At 41.2% G+C, this 18,586-nt stretch overlaps 2 protein-coding genes across 5 annotated transcripts in view; one reads left to right on the plus strand and one right to left on the minus strand.

The window, feature by feature from the left end:
- The first annotated feature begins 1,848 nt into the window (after nucleotides 1–1,848).
- On the plus strand, nucleotides 1,849–5,721 carry LOC106568884 (LIM homeobox 8a). 2 transcript variants are annotated; one of them, XM_014139665.3, is made up of 8 exons: nucleotides 1,849–2,058; nucleotides 2,911–3,063; nucleotides 3,386–3,507; nucleotides 3,906–4,126; nucleotides 4,316–4,419; nucleotides 4,690–4,785; nucleotides 4,874–5,102; nucleotides 5,282–5,721. In XM_014139665.3, the coding sequence occupies exons 1-8, from the start codon at nucleotides 1,975–1,977 to the stop codon at nucleotides 5,356–5,358; spliced, it is 1,086 nt and encodes a 361-aa protein (XP_013995140.1). In that variant the 5' UTR covers nucleotides 1,849–1,974; the 3' UTR covers nucleotides 5,359–5,721. The 2 variants fall into 2 exon arrangements, with proteins under 2 accessions (XP_013995140.1, XP_013995141.1); XM_014139666.3 differs by having other exon boundaries at nucleotides 4,874–5,072.
- A 135-nt stretch (nucleotides 5,722–5,856) lies between these two features.
- LOC106568882 (choline transporter-like protein 5-A) overlaps nucleotides 5,857–18,586 on the minus strand; it is a 114,273-nt gene continuing 101,543 nt past the window's right edge. Inside the window, exons 7-22 of one of the 3 annotated variants that reach the window (XM_014139663.3) lie at nucleotides 17,154–17,214; nucleotides 16,944–17,067; nucleotides 16,728–16,811; nucleotides 16,477–16,589; nucleotides 13,212–13,343; nucleotides 11,959–12,058; nucleotides 11,742–11,834; nucleotides 11,428–11,515; nucleotides 11,048–11,310; nucleotides 10,773–10,867; nucleotides 10,571–10,674; nucleotides 10,285–10,358; nucleotides 10,114–10,184; nucleotides 9,496–9,584; nucleotides 9,319–9,403; nucleotides 5,857–6,080 (exon numbers count right to left, since the gene is read on the minus strand). In XM_014139663.3, the coding sequence (XP_013995138.1) occupies nucleotides 5,947–6,080; nucleotides 9,319–9,403; nucleotides 9,496–9,584; nucleotides 10,114–10,184; nucleotides 10,285–10,358; nucleotides 10,571–10,674; nucleotides 10,773–10,867; nucleotides 11,048–11,310; nucleotides 11,428–11,515; nucleotides 11,742–11,834; nucleotides 11,959–12,058; nucleotides 13,212–13,343; nucleotides 16,477–16,589; nucleotides 16,728–16,811; nucleotides 16,944–17,067; nucleotides 17,154–17,214 (1,710 nt within the window). In that variant the 3' untranslated portion in view covers nucleotides 5,857–5,946. Of the gene's footprint in view, nucleotides 6,081–6,257; nucleotides 9,007–9,318; nucleotides 9,404–9,495; nucleotides 9,585–10,113; nucleotides 10,185–10,284; nucleotides 10,359–10,570; nucleotides 10,675–10,772; nucleotides 10,868–11,047; nucleotides 11,311–11,427; nucleotides 11,516–11,741; nucleotides 11,835–11,958; nucleotides 12,059–13,211; nucleotides 13,344–16,476; nucleotides 16,590–16,727; nucleotides 16,812–16,943; nucleotides 17,068–17,153; nucleotides 17,215–18,586 lie in introns of those variants that run through there. The other 2 variants (XM_045693973.2, XM_045693975.2) reach the window with 2 other exon arrangements.

Here is an 18,586-nt window from a genome sequence, read left to right on the forward strand (position 1 = left end):
ATGATAACGGGCTTCTATGGAAAGAGCTAAAATGTGAGCCATTATTATGAGGGACTCAATTTACATGTTTGTCATCATACCTGTGATGGACATGAATTGTTAGACGTTTGTGTCCATATTGCCTAACCCCCATGCTTTCCCATTAACAGCTTAGGGGAAAACATTTGGAAATAACGTTGTGAAGAGGGTCAATTAGGTTTTTTAAATGGTGAAATTCACTGGCGAAGGATTTAAGTCGGAGTGGTTTACTTGTCTTTGTAATTATGTAAAAAAATAAAAAAACGTTTTTCCCAAGCGTCTGAAAGTTGATATTTTGAACGGTTGTGGGTTTTTATGAAATTCCCGCAAAGGGAGAAACACAAAGATGAAGAGGCTGATATTGTCAATCACACACTCAAAAACGAAATATAAAAATGTGCATATTATATTAAGCATACCGTTCATTTGATCAGATTCAGTGGGTTTCAGTGGTAGCCCAGAGAAAGGTTTAAATGGTTCTGTCTGCTCGTGAAATGTGATAATTACATATTCTAGCAACGGTGAATCTAATAATAATTATGTACCGTCATATTTTTCCATTACAAGAAATCGATTTCTTGCACTTTGGAAAAAATTTAGTTTAAGTCGAATTTATCAAATTATCATTTAAGAATTGTGTAGCTATAATAATAATAAAAAGCATTTGTATGAATGTAATTGGCACGTTTAAAATAGGCATTGCTGATAACAAACAAATAAATATATTTTAAAGAAAGGATAAAAATGTACAAAATACTTCAATAAAATATTTTCAACGGTGATGATAAAAAAAATCCGCTGTGTGTATGTGTCAGAGCTGATGTGACGCGCACAAAGTCAGTGGTCAGGTGCTCTCTTATAAAAACAAAACAAGAAACGAACTTTGTAAAAACAAATAAACGTTTATACAGGCATAAATGTTAGAGCAAGGCTATCACAATTAGCATAACTCAACGTCAATACAAGTAATTATTAAATACTATGCTGGCTATTATAGCAAATGAGCACAATTTCACCACTATATTAGAATTTGCATGCATTTGTATTATGAAAACGAAAAAATGAAAGAGACCTGCTGAAAAATTAATTTAGAGCAAAATTATACCATTTCAGTAAAACAGGGAGGTTAAAGAATTGCTGCAGTGGGCCATACATCGCATAACTTTAACAGTTGCATGATGATCATTGATATACTGCTTTTCCTATTGAAAAGGGTCCCCACTCCTATCAGGTTTAACTAATGCTTTGTGCGTACAATGGCAAAACAAATAATGGCCAAACAAGAAATTATTTTTAAATATTAGAGGTTTCACAAACCTGCTTGTATTTAGCAATTATAGGGCCCATTGTTCATTTAACTACTACCACCATCATAATCAGCTGCAGGTAGCAATAACGATACTGAACTCAGCTGGGATACAATAAGCCAAAATTGGGTGCTGTCCGTTGCTTTCTGCCCAGATGCCACCGGTTAGTCCTAATGGGGTGCATTAAAAAAGAAATGATTGCGGCTGTACGAGTTCTCTCTTTTCTGAAACTAAGGTTGCAAACATTCGGCTACAGTAGTAGTTGTAAGATATACACCAGGCCTAAATGGGCTGTTAAATTTTGTTCGAATTTCTTTTCACGTTTGGCATTGGAGCAGCCTACTGTGAAATGGGAATTAATCATGAGCGTCTTATCCAGGAAGATTGTTGCATATGTTTCCCCCCCCCCCCCCCGAAGATCAAAGGTTACATCGAAATACTTGCCCTATGGATAACATGTCATATCCACTGCAAGGCGGGCATGTGTAAAGGAGGTGCGGCCAAGACCGTGATGAAAATGGAGAGGGAAAAAGCTACACCCTCAGTAATGTAAAGACCGCTTTCAGTGGAGCATGGTTGGTGCAGCAGCGTCTGACACTGGAATATATCGGATTATTCTCCTGGTTGATTTGTTCTAGGACTACAAGTAATGTATTGGAAAAGTGAACTAATGTTGGCTTACTCCAAGGTGGACGATATTGAAAATGGGTTCAACTCGATTTCCAACAGCACGGTAAGCCTATGTTCAATATTGGCAAAAAAGTATCGGAGCATTCATCGTGTTTTTGAGAATATATTTTTTTCATTTCATGCTATTACCATTAGTTTAAATGGCCTATAATTGGAACGAATTGTGGCTACTGCAAACCGATAGGATATGAATCGGTTCTAAGTTAACGAAATTATAGTTTTATAGTAGATTTCTGATGTGCCCACCATTTAGTTTTCTGGGCACAAATCAGTTAATTCATTACCTGAGTGAGTGTGCGTTTATTAATCAAAAATAAATCCCTGCAGCTGTGACAGCCGCGGGCTGATCGCACGTTGGTTTGAAGTGGGCTGCAGTGGCGCTAATTGCCAAAAGTCAGCAAACATTTTGTTTCTTTGATTTGGCCATTAAGGCTATTTTTGTTTTTTTAATATAGCCTATTTTGTTCGACCATTTGTCTTAAATTTCACTTTGAGAATTGCCCTCCTGCAGACAACTAATTTGACATCAGAAACGGATGAGTTGGTAATGTGATCCATCCTGTTGCGGAAAGTGCTTGAAGTAGGCTATAACATTTTCTCAATCGTGCAATTTGGTTTGTAAATTCTTATTCTTCGAGATGGCATCTTATTTTGCTCCAGTTTCTTTTGACCCCTCGCTATGCCTAAGGAGTGATGTGGAGGTGCATCTTCCGACCCTCGGAGCATAGGCTACCAGTGATTCGTACTTTTACTTGTAGGCCTATTTTAGTATGTGGAAATTGACAACTTCCAAACTCCGTTAGACCACATTTTGTCAAATATTTTTGTCCGTAGTTTACGCATGGAAAATATTGTCAATTTTATTTGACTTTAATGTACTCCATTTTATATCCAGGGCACCTCGGAAGAAATTTTTGAAGACGAGTCATATTCACCGTCTTCGTCTTTTTCGTCATCCTCGACACTGCAGACGATGGCATCAGCCTCTCTGGGGAAAAGCCTTTGTGCAAGTTGTGGTTTGGAGATAGTCGACAAATACCTGCTCAAGGTAAGTTGCCGAGCCCATGACAGGCTTTTATTAGGCCTATTCAACCAAGGCCTAAAAGTCTTATGTTAAATGGTTGTCCCACGTCCATAAACTAATAGGCCTACAGTATTTACATGTTCAACTGAGGAGAAAGTTTGACATTGACCTATTTGGTAAGTTAGTCTAAATAAAATCACATTTCAGTTGAGATTTGTTTAAAAAAATATTAAATATTTGTCACTGACATCGAAAGATATTCATACTTGCCTTTCGTGTACTGAAACTGTAGATGAAGCTACTATTTCGGTTGAATAAATGTCTGACTGCTATGGCTACGTTTCAGGTGAACAACTTGTGCTGGCACGTGAAGTGCCTCTCGTGCAGCGTGTGCCAAACTCCTCTTGGAAGGCATGTCAGTTGTTACATCAAAGAGAAAGAGGTTTTCTGCAAACTCGACTACTTCAGGTAATTATATGGCCTCAGATTGTGTATCTTAAGCCTGTTTAAATAAAAAAAAATATTGATTCTTAGAAGGAAGTGTTGACATTACCTTGGGCCCTATGAGGCCATGCACCAGCTCAGCCTACAATTTACATTTCTTATGTTTGAGAACAAAGGTTTCAATCTTAAATTTGAACATAAATTTTTACATCAAACAAATTAACTTTTCATAACACATACAAGTTTATAAAAGTAGCTATAAAGAATATTTGCATTCCCCACAGTTCTCCATTATTAGTAGGCTAGAAAGTATTTGTCTATCATGCAAAATTATATAATACAAATGTGTTGAATTATGTAGCTTACTGTAAACTACAAACATAACTGTCATGTAAAAAAAATACAATCCAACTTTCTCACAGGAAGTATGGAACTCGCTGCGCCCGCTGTGGCAGGAACATCCACTCCAATGACTGGGTAAGGAGGGCAAAGGGCAATACCTACCACCTGGCCTGCTTTGCCTGCTTCTCCTGCAAGCGCCAGCTCTCCACGGGAGAGGAGTTTGCCCTGGTGGAGGAGAGGGTGCTGTGCCGCATCCACTACGACTGCATGCTGGACAACCTGAAACGGGCTATGGACAGTGGTAAGCAACATTAAGGGTGTATAGAAAGAACAGGAAGGCCTGTATTTTGAGAAAAGGTGTTTATTGTACAATATTCAGACGGTACATAGGCCTCTTTTCTACACATTTATGATGTAGCAATTTAATTGAAGCTTGTTCTTTTGAAACATTCATTGATAACTGAATGTTTGTGGTCGCATGTCCTTACAGGAAAAGTTGTGAATGTAGAGGGGGCCCTACCATCAGAGCAGGAAGGGTCCCAGGCCAAACCAACTAAGAGGGCTCGCACTAGCTTCACTGCAGACCAGCTACAGGTGAACATCATGGCTTTATATTTACTTTTCTGTTCCCCCCCCCCCCCCCCAACAAGCACTCACTCTACTGATAGTTACTGTACTTTGAGGAAAAATGTACTTTCTTTGCCTGTGGTATGTGGTTGTCCCACCTAGTTATCTTAAGATGAATACACTAACTGTAAGTTCTGGATAAGAGCGTCTGCTAAATGCCTAAAATGTAAGTGCCAAAACCATACCAAGAACAATATTCATGTGTGCATCTTGCATTCTCTGTATCTTGTCTGTCAGGTGATGCAGGCTCAGTTTGCTCAGGACAACAACCCAGATGCTCAGACCCTCCAGAAGCTGGCAGAGAGGACTGGCCTTAGTCGCAGGGTCATCCAGGTGAGCGCGCTAACATTTAGCCTAGTCAAATAATTAGGTGTCCCTGAAATTACAAAGAAGGCTTAACCCATCCCTGTTTCATCTCTAGGTTTGGTTCCAGAACTGCCGAGCTCGTCATAAGAAGCACGTGAGCCCCAACCACCACATGTCCTCCGCAGCAATGTCATCGCTACAGCAGTCCAGGCTCTCTCCGCCTCTCCTGGATGATCTCCAGTACACAGCTTACATCCCAACAGACACACCCATGCACACGCCCATGCTTACCGCACTACACACATACATGGATGGTGAGCAAAGTCGGCACTTGGAGATCACAGGTTCATATTTTTACATGTCTTGTGTATCATGAGTGACATTTTATTTGTTTTGTTAGAAATCAGTGCAAAGATCTGAAGTCACAACAATATTTGAAATCACAATAATATGAATAGTGTATCAATATTACTATAACCAATAATGGGTTTTGGACTAACAATAGCATGTTTGTGTTCTTCAGTGCACTCTCCATCCTCACTGGTGTTCCAGCCTATTATGTCCCATTCCATGACACAGCTGCCAATCAGCCATGCCTGATCGTTATATTCCACCCCCTGCAGAACCGGGTCAGAATGCTGCGGAGCGATACTCACCGTCCATCAAAGGGCGTGTCACCTACATTAAATTATTTGTTGAGGGTTTATCGAAGGAGATACATTGGTCAGAATTTAATGTAAAATAAGGAGGTTGATGTCTAAACTTTTTGTTAATATATATATAATCTATATTGGTTATGAAATTTCATATTTAATTTATTTGTTGCATGTGACAGCACTTTGTTTAAAGTAATGAAATGATTTGATATCTTAGTTTCTGTTTTGTCGCTGATATATAGCTGAGCTCTGTTTTTGATGGCTGTGAAGAAATACTGAATAAAAGCCATATGATCACTGCTGACAATGAGGGACTGGACTTTACTAGATGCTGTCTTGTTCTGACGTTAATGAGGATCATAACATTTGACACACTTCACATTTAACTGATTGAAAAGTCTTTAAGGGGCATATGCCTTAGTCATGTTTCTGTTGCTGGTAAACTATTTAGCTTGGGCGGTGGCACATGCCCATTGGCAAGAATGCTGTTAGAACATTGAGACTTATCCTCCTGCCTTCAGTCCTCTTCATTTCACTCTTCTGAATCTTTTTCTCTCTTCCTACTCTTCTGTCTTTTCGTCCGGCGCCTGCGGAGCATCCTCCTCAGAGTGCTGGTCATGTGGTAGGGTCGAGCTGCTGAACCATCGTTGTACTCTTGGTCCAGCACTGGAATAAGAGTTGAGAAGACTAACTGAAACTGAGTGAGAATAGACTGGGATTTATGGGTTCTGTGAAAAAAGTCTTTGCTGCAATAGCTGTAGCTTTGTATCATGTTTTTACCTTATTTTTATTTTTTTAGGGTGTAACTGCATTGTGGCACAGCAAATGCTGTAAAGCACATGGAACTATTCAAATGCTTTTTATTTATAGAAGTCACTTCATGTTCTCATTGACTACATTTTACAAAAGAAAATCCCAAATGAAAAATACATTAAATACTGATCCCAAAATGTAGAAAAGAGCATGTACAAGTAATTGACAATATTAAAAATGTAGCACTTTTTTCATCTGTACCACTGATGTACAAATTCGACAAATGGCTTTGACATCCTTCCATTGCCAGGAGTCTAAAATATGTTTAGCCTAAAGTAAAAACCTCAATTTTCCACTAGCTAGGCACGCTAACTAGAACCTGCAGTTGTCATACATAACACCTTATGCTCAACTAACAGAACTGCATTTTTTTTTAAACGGGTCTTCATTGCAGTGACACTGACACATCCTCTGTATTTGATAGTCTCCCCAAGTATTTGCTAGAGCCACGGTGATCAAGGTAAAAGAAAATCACTTCAGACAACTAATCCACCAAACATCAGCCAAAACTACACATAGGGATTATTTTGCTTGCAGGCTTTCCTACCAGACAACATACAGTATTTGTATGGCTTATGGAAAGCAGTCCATTGGCCAGGAAGTAACACCATTCAGTTGTAAGGACATCCCATCAAGACCAAGAGATGACATGCCTTCAAATCCTGAGCTCTGGTTGAGGTGAAGTGAAACCAGGTTTGACGAAGTCGATTCACTATTCATACAGCAGGGGAGGAGCATATTAGATTTACAGGAGCCCTTATTTGAAACTGCTTGTCCCCCCCATACATACAGTACCAGTCAAAAGTTTGGTCGCCTACTCCTTCAAGTTTTTTACAATTATTTTCCAAATTTTCTACATTGTAGAATAATACTATGAAACAACACATGGAATCATGTAGTAACCAAAAAAAGTGTTAAACCAATCAAAATATTTCAATTGGGTTGAGGTTGGGTGATTGAGGAGGCCAGGTCATCTGATGCAGCACTCCATCACTCTCCTCCTTGGTCAAATAGCCCTTACACAGCCTGGAGGTGTGTTTTGGGTCATTGTCCTGTTGAAAAATCTCTGAACAGTTGAAATTGAGATGTCTGTTACTTGAACTCTGTGAGGTATAATCTGAGGTGCAGTTAATTGCTGATTTCTGAGGCTGGTAACGCTAAGGAACTTATCCTCTGCAGCAGAGGTAACTCTGGGTCTTCCTTTCTGGGGGCGGTCCTCATGAGAGCCAGTTTCATCACAGCACTTGATGGTTTTTGCACCTGCACTTGAAGAAACTTTCAAAGTTCTTGAAATGTGTCTTTGCTTATTTAAGCTGTTCTTGCCATTATATGGACTGTCTTTTACCAAATAGGGCTATCTTCTGTATACCCCCCTCCCCTCCCTTGTCACAACACAAATGATCGGCTCAAACACATTAAGGAAAGAAATGTCACAAATGAACTTTTAAAAAGGCACACCTGTTAATTGAAATGCATTCCAGCTGCTTGAGAGAATGACAAGAGTGTGCAAAGGGTAGCTACTTTGAAGAATCTCAAATAGAAAATATATTTAGATTTGTTTTACACTTTTTTGGTTACTACATGATTCCATATGTGTTATTTCATAGTTTTGATGTCTTCACTATTCTACAATGTAGAAAATAGTTTTAAAAAATGAAGAAATACCCTGGAATGAGTAGGTGTGTCTAACATTTGACTGGTACTGTACATATAGGGTATCACACACATGATGTAGGCTACCTGTGCTATACATTACATGAGCCCATGTGTGGGTGTAAAGGTCATCACAGTTGCAGGTTTTGACTGCAAACTGCACTGTTTTCTGCAGTAGTGGGATAGAGGGCAGAATTTGATCATGATTGTCCTTGACACTGTTGTTGCTTAACATTTATTGGCTGAATATTTGGAACTCCATTAGTACCCAATATTGACTTCGAGTAGCATAAATCAACCGGTTTGAGCATTAGCTAAAAGTCTGCAGAACAAGTATTAGTCGGACTACAATTTAGAGTTCTGTCAGTCTGCTGAACCCAAAAGGTTCCTTTTGTTCTAAATATGGAAGTTCATAACGTGATTGTTTTTGCAGTAAGGGCCATCGTCCATGTAAACTGCAGTTACAGTACAGCTGCTGAGGACTAACAATGATGCTAGGGATGAGACAGTAGTGTACTGCATGTTGGATATGCATAGCCTCTGATCTGTTTGGAGCAAACCAGAAGTGTTTCTCTCTCTCTCTCTCTGGACCAGAGAGTTACAAGTTTGTTTCATTATCAGCACAAGTCACAGTGAAGTCTGACCACCTGAACTTGTTCCAAAATAGTTCCTGCCTGTCAGTCCCTAGTCTTGAGGTAAGGCAGTAGCAAAGTCTAATGGCCACACTATTAGTCTCATTGTTCGACTCTCTAAGTCTAACAGTTATTCTAATGATCACACATGTCATAGTCAATGTACGTGTTCGTATGAGTCTCTCAAAATCAGTCAATGTTAGTTCTGAAGACAATAGAAGTTTCTGAGTTGCAAAAGTCACAGTCAGTGGTCTCATTCTCCATTAGAGACTGATATCTCCTTGTTAGCTGATAGGCAGCATAGTGTAGGTAGCCAGAGTTGAGCTCTGTTCAGTTTAAAGCATGCTAAATAACTTGGAAGAAGTAAAGCTATTAGTTTGTAGGAGAGTGTTGTGTTCCTCAGTGGTGCTCAGTTTTTCTCAGAATACTGTGCAGCTCAGCAGACATGAGGAAGGGTTTCTCAGGGCTCCCGTCGTTCCTCTCCAAGTCCTCACCTGGAGGGGTGTACGGGAGGAGTGGAGAAAGGAATACAGGAGGAAGGGAGAGGTGGAAAGGAGATGAGCGAGAGGGATTAGAGGTGCTCAGATAGAACGTGAAGCAAAGCAAGAGAACAGCCATGATGGTTTTTACAGTTGTAAAAGAAGAAGGTCAAAGCGTTGATATTGGGATCGACTGAATAGCCAAGGATGAGAGCAGGTGTATTTCTTCAGATGTGATTTTTGAATTAAAATGGAAATGAATCAAAAACCAACACCACAGTGTTTTGGAAGCATGTCTATGAAGAAGAATACGTAGGCTTTACTTACAGAAACACAGAAACAGCGTGTCCACACACATTGCATAGACGCTGAAGAATCCATGAGCGATCAAATAGGACCCGAATATCACCGTCTGCCATTGAGAAGACACGATAATACACCATCAATACCCAGCTGAATGTAGGATATACCCATTTCTACACCCTTTCTATTGTTGTATCTTACCAGTAGAGGTACCCAGTAGTAATGCAAGGTCGGCACATCTTCCTGAACAATTGGTATTTTGTGTGTGAAGAAAAAGAAGGCTATGACGCCTGCAACACACAAAAGACACAACATTGTAAATACCCCAGCCAGGTCACCCGTGATACAATTCGGTATTCGACGTCCATCCATGTCTGAGGACGTCGGGAGTTTATGTGGAAACCGGCCACTAGGTGGCACCAGTGAGCGCTGTTAACTTAAAGTAGGTTTCGGTAAGCATCTGCCTTTGATTCCAAAGGTTGTACGTTTGAATCCAGCGATAACTATTAACTTAATCATTCAGAGTTAATGACTAACCTTAAGAATTTGGAGTTAATGTCTAAACTTAACCTTAAACACTTGAAATTCAACGTTTGGAACAACTTTGAAATTTGACGTTTGAGAAACATGGATGAACATCTAATTCTGACATGAAACTGTGAGAGCTTGTTGAAAAACCCACAGATATGCTTCATCATTTATTTAGACTTTAAAACGCGACTTTTGACTGATTGCAGTCAAATAAAATATCAATTATTATCCTAAAAGGGTTATTAAGTAGTCACAAGAAAAAATATATGTTTTTTTGCAATGACTCACCTACACTCCCTGCTATTAGCACTTTCCCCAGGAAGAGTAGGAAGTCTGTCACTCTGTCCAGCACCGCCACTCTGCAGGAGAGAGGGGTGAACCCAGTAAGGTTACCCCAGTGAAGTGCCAGCCAACACTGGGTAGCCTAATAATCCAATCCCTGGCTTCAGAGGGCCTTACCTTACTACGTTTCTCATCAATAGGCAGAAGGCATCTCGAGCTGACGTGCAGAAGCACTTCCCATATATCGCAATCTAGAGGGAACACACAGACCATGGGACCATATTGAGTTATAGCATACGCAGTAGCTAATCTACCCTTGATTCAGTTGCTACATAAGCAGCGATTAACACAGATCAAAGCCATGTAATTACATTTATAATAAATTTTTATTTAATTTATATTAATTTATAAATAATTACATGTAATAATATCAATACATACAGACACACATCACACTACTCACCATAATGTAAGCATTTCTGTTCATGAATTTGATGAAGCGCTCTAGACACCAGAAACAGCATTTGAGGCAGCAGAGCAGGAAGCGTGCTGCCACGTTACTGGCACCTGAACACAGACCACCGACCATTAGTGATGAGTAACTCCACAGAGTCACATCCACGACTAGATGATGTACGACTGTGCTTTACTAAAGCCGAACTCACCTTTGAGTTTCGAATCTAGATACTCCAGGATAATTCGAGCCATCTGAACCAGGGCCAGAATCAGAGCACCAAATGCCAGCGAGCCAGTGTGATACCTGTAACCCAGCCACACACACATCTTTAGTCAGTCTATCATGAAAAAAATCAGAACCTCCCAAACACTCCGAAACATCTAAAAACCTGCCTCAAACAATCCCTGAGCCATAGTGAAATGAACACTTCCTGTTAGATTGCTAATCTTCTGTACTGGCAAAATGGTATGGAAGGCTCCTTACCGTATGGCCCTGCTAAATGAAGAAAACAGGGGGCAGGTGGGGATGTCCTGGGGCTTCCTCCGGGCCCAGTAGTAGGAGGCGAAGGCCCCAGCCAGGGTACACTGGCCCAGAGCGATGATAAAGTTGACCAGCCACAGGAAGATGAGCAGGTTGGACAGCTGGAGGATGAAGAGGTAGCGGTGGTAGGGCGTCTCCCCGCCGTAGAACGCAAATGTACACTGGGCGCCCGGACACGTCTTGGACACGTTGGTCTTGTTGAAAGTCTGGGATGAAAATTGTGATAATAAATGACTATTTATACAAATCGGGGGTACTCCACACCAGAGTTTCTGTGTACGTCTGCAGGATACTTAGATTGAGTTGAGAAAAAGGGGACTCACCTCAGGATCGCATGTCTTGTTTGCGTACATGCAGTTGGGCTCAGCAGCCATTACTTTATAGATGGCATCTCCAGAGGAGGCCAGGAATCTGTGTGTAACGCTGATTAAGCATCAAACATGTTGCACAATACACAACAAAACAGCACTTTCTTAGATCAATCTCTATGTCTCTGTTTCTGTATTCCATAAGTCATTCAATACAATATACTTTATAGAATCTGGGACTTAGGTCGGAATCATGAACAGCACGATGAACAAAGAAATGCATCAACAGCGCCCTCTAGTGGAGAAACACCACACCAGTAAGAGGATACACAGAGGTGACGGAAAAGTAGGAGATGCAGATGGCCAGCAGCAGGAAGGTGATGATTGGGTAGAAAAGTGTTGACATGATGTAGCTAACAGCCCTAGAGATAGAGGCACAAGAAGACCATTGAAAATAAATTATTCTCAAAAAACAGTCATGAGGAAAGACGGCGGGAGAACACAAACAGTTACTGCGAGAGAAACTGTTACTATTAGTCGACTTACTTGCTTCCCTCCCTCAGTAGAGCGATAGCGATCCGTACTCTCTTCCTCAGAAAGATCAGAATGATCAAGATGGAGGCCTCTATGGTACACAGAGCTATCACTAACAGAGAGAGGGGGGGGGGGGGGGGGGGGAACACAGCAGAAGGTTAGAGAGAGTCTGAGCCAACCCATAGTAACATCAACCCATAGTAACATCAACCCACAGTAACATCAACCCATAGTAACATCAACCCACAGTAACATCAACCCACAGTAACATCAACCCATAGTAACATCAAACCATAGTAACATCAAACCATAGTAACATCAACCCATAGTAACATCAACCCATAGTAACATCAACCCACAGTAACATCAACCCACAGTAACATCAACCCACAGTAACATCAACCCACAGTAACATCAACCCACAGTAACATCAACCCACAGTAACATCAACCCATAGTAACATCAACCCACAGTAACATCAACCCATAGTAACATCAACCCATAGTAACATCAACCCACAGTAACATCAACCCATAGTAACATCAACCCATAGTAACATCAACCCATAGTAACATCAACCCACAGTAACATCAACCCACAGTAACATCAACCCACAGTAACATCAACCCATAGTAACATCAACCCATAGTAACATCAACCCACAGTAACATCAACCCACAGTAACATCAAACCACAGTAACATCAACCCATAGTAACATCAACCCACAGTAACATCAACCCACAGTAACATCAACCCACAGTAACATCAACCCACAGTAACATCAACCCACAGTAACATCAACCCATAGTAACATCAACCCATAGTAACATCAACCCATAGTAACATCAACCCATAGTAACATCAACCCACAGTAACATCAACCCACAGTAACATCAACCCACAGTAACATCAACCCACAGTAACATCAACCCATAGTAACATCAACCCATAGTAACATCAACCCATAGTAACATCAAACCATAGTAACATCAACCCATAGTAACATCAACCCATAGTAACATCAAACCATGGTAACATCAAACCACAGTAACATTAACTCATAGTAACATCAAGCCTAACCCAAATTATCCTCTCCAAATGTAATGTATTAAGTAAATGACAGACTGTGTATTTACAGAATATCTATTTACTAATTTTCAACTTTTTCAGGAACTGGTAATCAGGCTAAATTGTTTGAAAGAGGCTTATCCCTAAGACAAAGCTGAGAGAGAGAGAGATTGTCATGAGTGAGGTGATAACATACAGAAGATGAGCCATGTCTGACTGAGATGCAGGTAAACCGTGACGTCTGTCTGGAAGCCGATGTCTACGATGGTCACATCTGCCCCGGGCTGCTGCCTCAAGAGGGAAAACTCCAGGTAACAGTGCCATATCCCTACAGAGACACAGGAAGCAGAGGTTAGAGAGGTGAAAACAGACACACACCGGTACACACTGGTACACACTGGTACACACTGGTACACACTGGTACACGGCCATGCACGCACACGCGTATGTACAGTTACACACACACGTACAGTTACACACACACTTTATTATAGTAAACTAAAACTGAAACTGAAAACTAATCATTTTAAAACATTTTGTAAATAAAATAAATAATCAACAAACCCATTTGAAAACTAAAACTATACTGAATCTATTATCTTTGACCCCAAAATGAACAAAAATGCAATAAAAAGCATAATGAATTATGTTCAGTTTTAGTTTTTTTTGGGGGGGGGGGGGGGGGAATCAAATAGGTTTTCCAATGGGGTTTTCAAGCTTCTGAATCTGGAGGGTCACATTGAGATTGACTTTATAATTTAAAGGTAGACTCAATGAGATGACGTTGCCACAGCAGCACTGCAGATATTGGTCGCGTTTGAATGGTAAGGCTAAAGCAAACAACTGTAGACACAATTGGGGTGAAGTCGGGGGAGGTGCATCTGCGACAGCTGAAAGTCTATCATTGATGTGTTTTTTCAACAGCAAGGCTCAGATCAACATGGCAGTGTTGCCATTGTTTCTAAAAGGTTTTCTGTGTAATGTTGAAATAAACATGTCTCCAACCCCCATATCACACACTCACAAACTGAAATCATGATATAATATTATGTGTGAACATTGTATAGTCGTGACCAAAAGATTTGAGAATGACACAAATATTAATTTCCACAAAGTTTGCTGCTTCAGTGTCATTAGATATTTTTGTCAGATGTTACTATGGAATACTGAAGTATAATTACAAGCATTTCATACATATCAAAGGCTTTTATTGACAATTACATGAAGTTGATGCAGAGTCAATATTTGCAATGTTTTTCAAGACCTCTGCAATCCACCCTGGCATGCTGTCAATTAACTTCTGGGCCACATCCTGACTGATGGCAGCCCATTCTTGCATAATCAATGCTTGGAGTTTGTCAGAATTTGTGGGTTTTTGTTTGTCCACCCACCTCTTGAGGATTGACCACAAGTTCTCAATGGGATTAAGGTCTGGGGAGTTTCCTGGCCATGGACCCAAAATATCAATGTTTTGTTCCCCGAGCCACTTAGTTATCACTTTTGCCTTATGGCAAGGTGCTCCATCATGCTGGAAAAGGCATTGTTCGTCACCAAACTGTTCCTGGATGGTTGGGAGAAGTGGCTCTCAGAGGATGTGTTGGTACCATTCTTTATTCATGGCTGTGTTCTTAGGCAAAATTGTGAGTGAGCCCACTCCCTTGGCTGAGAAGCAACCCCACACATGAATGGTCTTAGGATGCTTTACTGTTGGCATGACACAGGACTGATGGTAGCACTCACCTTGTCTTCTCCGGACAAGCTTTTTTCTGGATGCCCCAAACATTCGGAAAGGGGATTCATCAGAGAAAATGACTTTACCCCAGTCCTCAGCAGTCCAATCCCTGTAGTTTTTGCAGAATATCAGTCTGTCCCTGATGTTTTTCCTGGAGAAGTGGCTTCTTTGCTGCCCTTCTTGACACCAGGCCATCCTCCAAAAGTCTTCGCCTCACTGTGCATGCAGATGCACTCACACCTGCCTGCGGCCATTCCTGAGCAATCTCTGTACTGGTGGTGCCCCGATCCCGCAGCTGAATCAACTTTAGGAGACGGTCCTGGCACTTTCTGGACTTTCTTGGGCGCCCTGAAGCCTTCTTCACAACAATTGAACCACTGTCCTTGAAGTTCTTGATGATCCGATAAATGGTTGATTTAGGTGCAATCTTACTGGTAGCAATATCCTTGCCCGTGAAGCCCTTTTTGTGCAAAGCAATGATGACGGCATGTGTTCCCTTGCAGGTAACCATGGTTGACAGAGGAAGAACAATGATTCCAAGCACCACCCTCCTTTTGAAGCTTCCAGTCTGTTATTTGAACTCAATCAGCATGACAGAGTGATCTCCAGCCTTGTCCTCGTCAACACTCACACCTGTGTTAACGAGAGAATCACTGACATGATGTCAGCTGGTCCTTTTGTGGCAGGGCTGAAATGCAGTGGAAATATGTTTGTTGGGATTCAGTTCATTTGCATGGCAAAGAGGGACTTTGCAATTAATTGCAATTCATCTGATCACTCTTCATAACATTCTGGAGTATATGCAAATTGCCATCATACAAACTGAGGCAGCAGACTTTGTGAAAATTTATATTTGTGTCATTCTCAAAACTTTTGGCCACGACTGTACAATCACTTAGTGAGATAGAGCCTCAAATATCAAATTCATTTGTATATATCCACTGTGAACATAAATTGCGGAAAATTGGTTCGTTTTTCAGTCACGCCTTTGGTCACGTTCGCGTGGGTCAAATAAAACCACCCTAATGATTGGTTGACAATAGAGCCTCCAATTGCAGAAACTTGCGGTTGACTGCGGTCAAAACTTCATGACCTTCGATCACATGATTTTTGTCAAGTTCATGCACCTGACATGTGGGTGCAAGTCGGACCATTTTTATCCCCAGAATGTAACACACATTGAAAGGTGGTTACCAACGATGGTAACCGACTTGATAAAATTGATCCGCTCGAATGCGGCCATTGAGATGAGCATGATGCAAAACCTTGCTCTCACACAGACAGTCAGACAGAGTATCTGCGCATGTGCACGGGTACGCTTCACGCTGGACCAAAACAGAGGAGAAGTTTAACCTCGCGCTTCACCGCTCCTGGTTGTTGTGGAAATTGACCCACTATTACGGTTTACTTCGTGCATCTATGTAATTTCGCTGAGTCTACCTTTAAACCTAACCTAATCTATAACCTGACTCATCACCTTACGCATTACTGTCCCACACTGGCAAGAACTGACATCCCCAAAACACACTAAAACTTCAACTAAATAATATAAAAACAAAATATAAATGTTTTTGTAAAACTTCAACTAAATAAAAACTAGTAAAGTGGATCGGAAAACTAACTGAAACTAAACTGAATTTCAAATAAAAGTCTTAAAATTAATAGAAATAAAAACAAATATTAAAAACACAAACTCTAACAACTTTGACACACACACACACAGACCGACCGTAAGCGATCACCAGTATGACGGCGATGATGGTGAACCAGAGGAGGAGTCCGGCAGTGAAACGTAGCAGCAGGATGAAGATCAGACTGACCACCAGTGCTATCACCAGACCTCTGGAAATAACACACAGTACACTCTCTAAATATAGTATTTTACAGTACCGTAAAAGTACAATAAAGTACCGTACAGTACAATCCATTGTCCGTTATAAGAACTCAACCCAGTGTATCTCTGCCAGTAAGAGTTCTTACATTAAGATCCAGTTCCATGAGGCGGCGTAGTCCTCCACAATCTTCATCCCAACCTCCTTAGCATCCACCAGACCTGTGATGCCACTGCAGGAGACAATACCCATTATAAAACTGCCATAATTACAGAAATGTTTGTGTGTGTGTGTGTGTACTGTATGTGCCCGCATGCATGTATACACATATCCACATGTATGTGTGGGTGTCTTTGTAACTCACTTGGCGGCGTCTCTTAGTTCAGTCACACTGCGGGCTTTGTCCAGGGCATCTTTGAAGTGGGTTCTTTTGGCCACCGTCAGGGTTCCATTCAGAGTGATGAAGTCAGGAAAACAACGCTGTAGGACTGGTAGACAAGATCATTCAGTATCATAACTTCTTCCTTATTGCCCGCCAGTTGCTGTCATTTTTTGTTGTTGTTGCTGAACTTACATGGTCTGCTAGGCACAATCATTGATGGACAGTCCTCGTCTCGTAACACTTGTGCAACAGGCTTAAAGCAAAAAGAGGAGGAATGTCAGTCATGTCATACTAATTGTCGTTACGCTCTGTGAACAGAAAATTACAAAAGTGTTAAAGCTCCGTCTTTAATTCATAATCTTTAACACAACGCAGCACAGTTCAGTAGCCTGGGTGTGAGGTATTTGTATTTGTATTTATTATGGATCCTGTGACGACCCTCCCACTCTGTCTGCCGTATTCTCTCTCTTTGTTCTTGTTTCCTTATTAGGATGCCGGTGGGCGGAGTTGGGAGGGTCGTCAGTTAGATGGGAAACACCTGGGCTCGGGTGTGTCCCAGGATAAAGAGACCTCTTCCACAGTCATTGGGAGACTCTCTCCATGCAGACACCTTGTTGTTTTTGGTTGTGGTAGTTGTGGCTTTTTGGCGGTTTGCTTTGGCCCCCTTCAACACCCTGCATTATTACATTTATGCATGCAAGCACTCACTTACACTACTGATTACACACACCATTGTTAATTACTTTATTTAATAAATATATATTTTGATACTCCTTGTCTCCCTTTTGTTGTGAACTCTGAGCCGGTTCGTAACAAGTGGGGGCTCATCCGGGATTTTGAACATCTTGTGTTTGGGAGGTAATGTTAAATTCTGTAGGTGCTTTGTTTGTATATGTTAGTTTGAGTTTGGTGCTCGGTATTGGTTGCTTTTGTTTGTTTGGTTTGTGTGCTGCGTTGGAGAGTATATTGGTTAGTTTCCAGGCCCCTGCCCAGCCTGGAAAAGCTTGTTCTACTTGCTGTTGGGACATCGGTCTGAGGTGAGTACAATTGGCTGTGTACCTCAGTGGGAGATTTGGATAGGGTAGTGAAACTTACTACCCGGAGCTATAGCCTTTTCCCCCTGATAGGCTTAGCGATGTGTTTCATTTTTGGAATATGTTGGGCATGGATAATGTTTGTTATTTTTGTGTGGTGTCTGTGGACTGAGCAGTTGTCTCGGGGGCACATCTGTGGCTTGGTGGAATCTGCCAGCGTGCTGGGGGGTTACTTCCTTGCCAGCGGGCTATAGTGCATAATTACCCACTGCAAATCTGCATGAAGACTAGGGTTGAGTTATTGTAGGTTTTGGGGAAGCTCCATATCTCATCTCTTTCTGTGGTGCCAGTGTGATTGTTATTTCTCTTGCTGTGGTCTGGTGTGCTCAGTAGAGGGGTTGAGTGAGAATTTTTTTTCTCTCTGACTATGGTGTCTAATGTAGATGAGTTAATTCGCTTTCCATCAGAGGAACTGTTAGACTTGTGTACTAAAGAACAGCTGGTGAAGGTTGCTGAACACTACAAGGTTGAAATTAGTGATAAATGTCTAGAATTCTATTAGGTTAACCTCTTGGGGCTATGTGGGACGCT

The sequence above is a fragment of the Salmo salar genome, chromosome 14 (assembly GCF_965601325.2).
Source record: "Salmo salar chromosome 14, fSalSal1, whole genome shotgun sequence".
Lineage (NCBI taxonomy): Eukaryota > Metazoa > Chordata > Actinopteri > Salmoniformes > Salmonidae > Salmo > Salmo salar.

Bases quoted from the DNA above. Each gene is read 5' to 3' on its own strand.
- LOC106568884 (XM_014139665.3), top strand. From the start codon at position 1,975: ATGTATTGGAAAAGTGAACTAATGTTGGCTTACTCCAAGGTGGACGAT. The intron at 4,127-4,315 runs GTAAGCAACATT...ATGTCCTTACAG, and splicing joins GAAACGGGCTATGGACAGTG to GAAAAGTTGTGAATGTAGAG. The intron at 4,786-4,873 runs GTGAGCGCGCTA...TTTCATCTCTAG, and splicing joins TTAGTCGCAGGGTCATCCAG to GTTTGGTTCCAGAACTGCCG.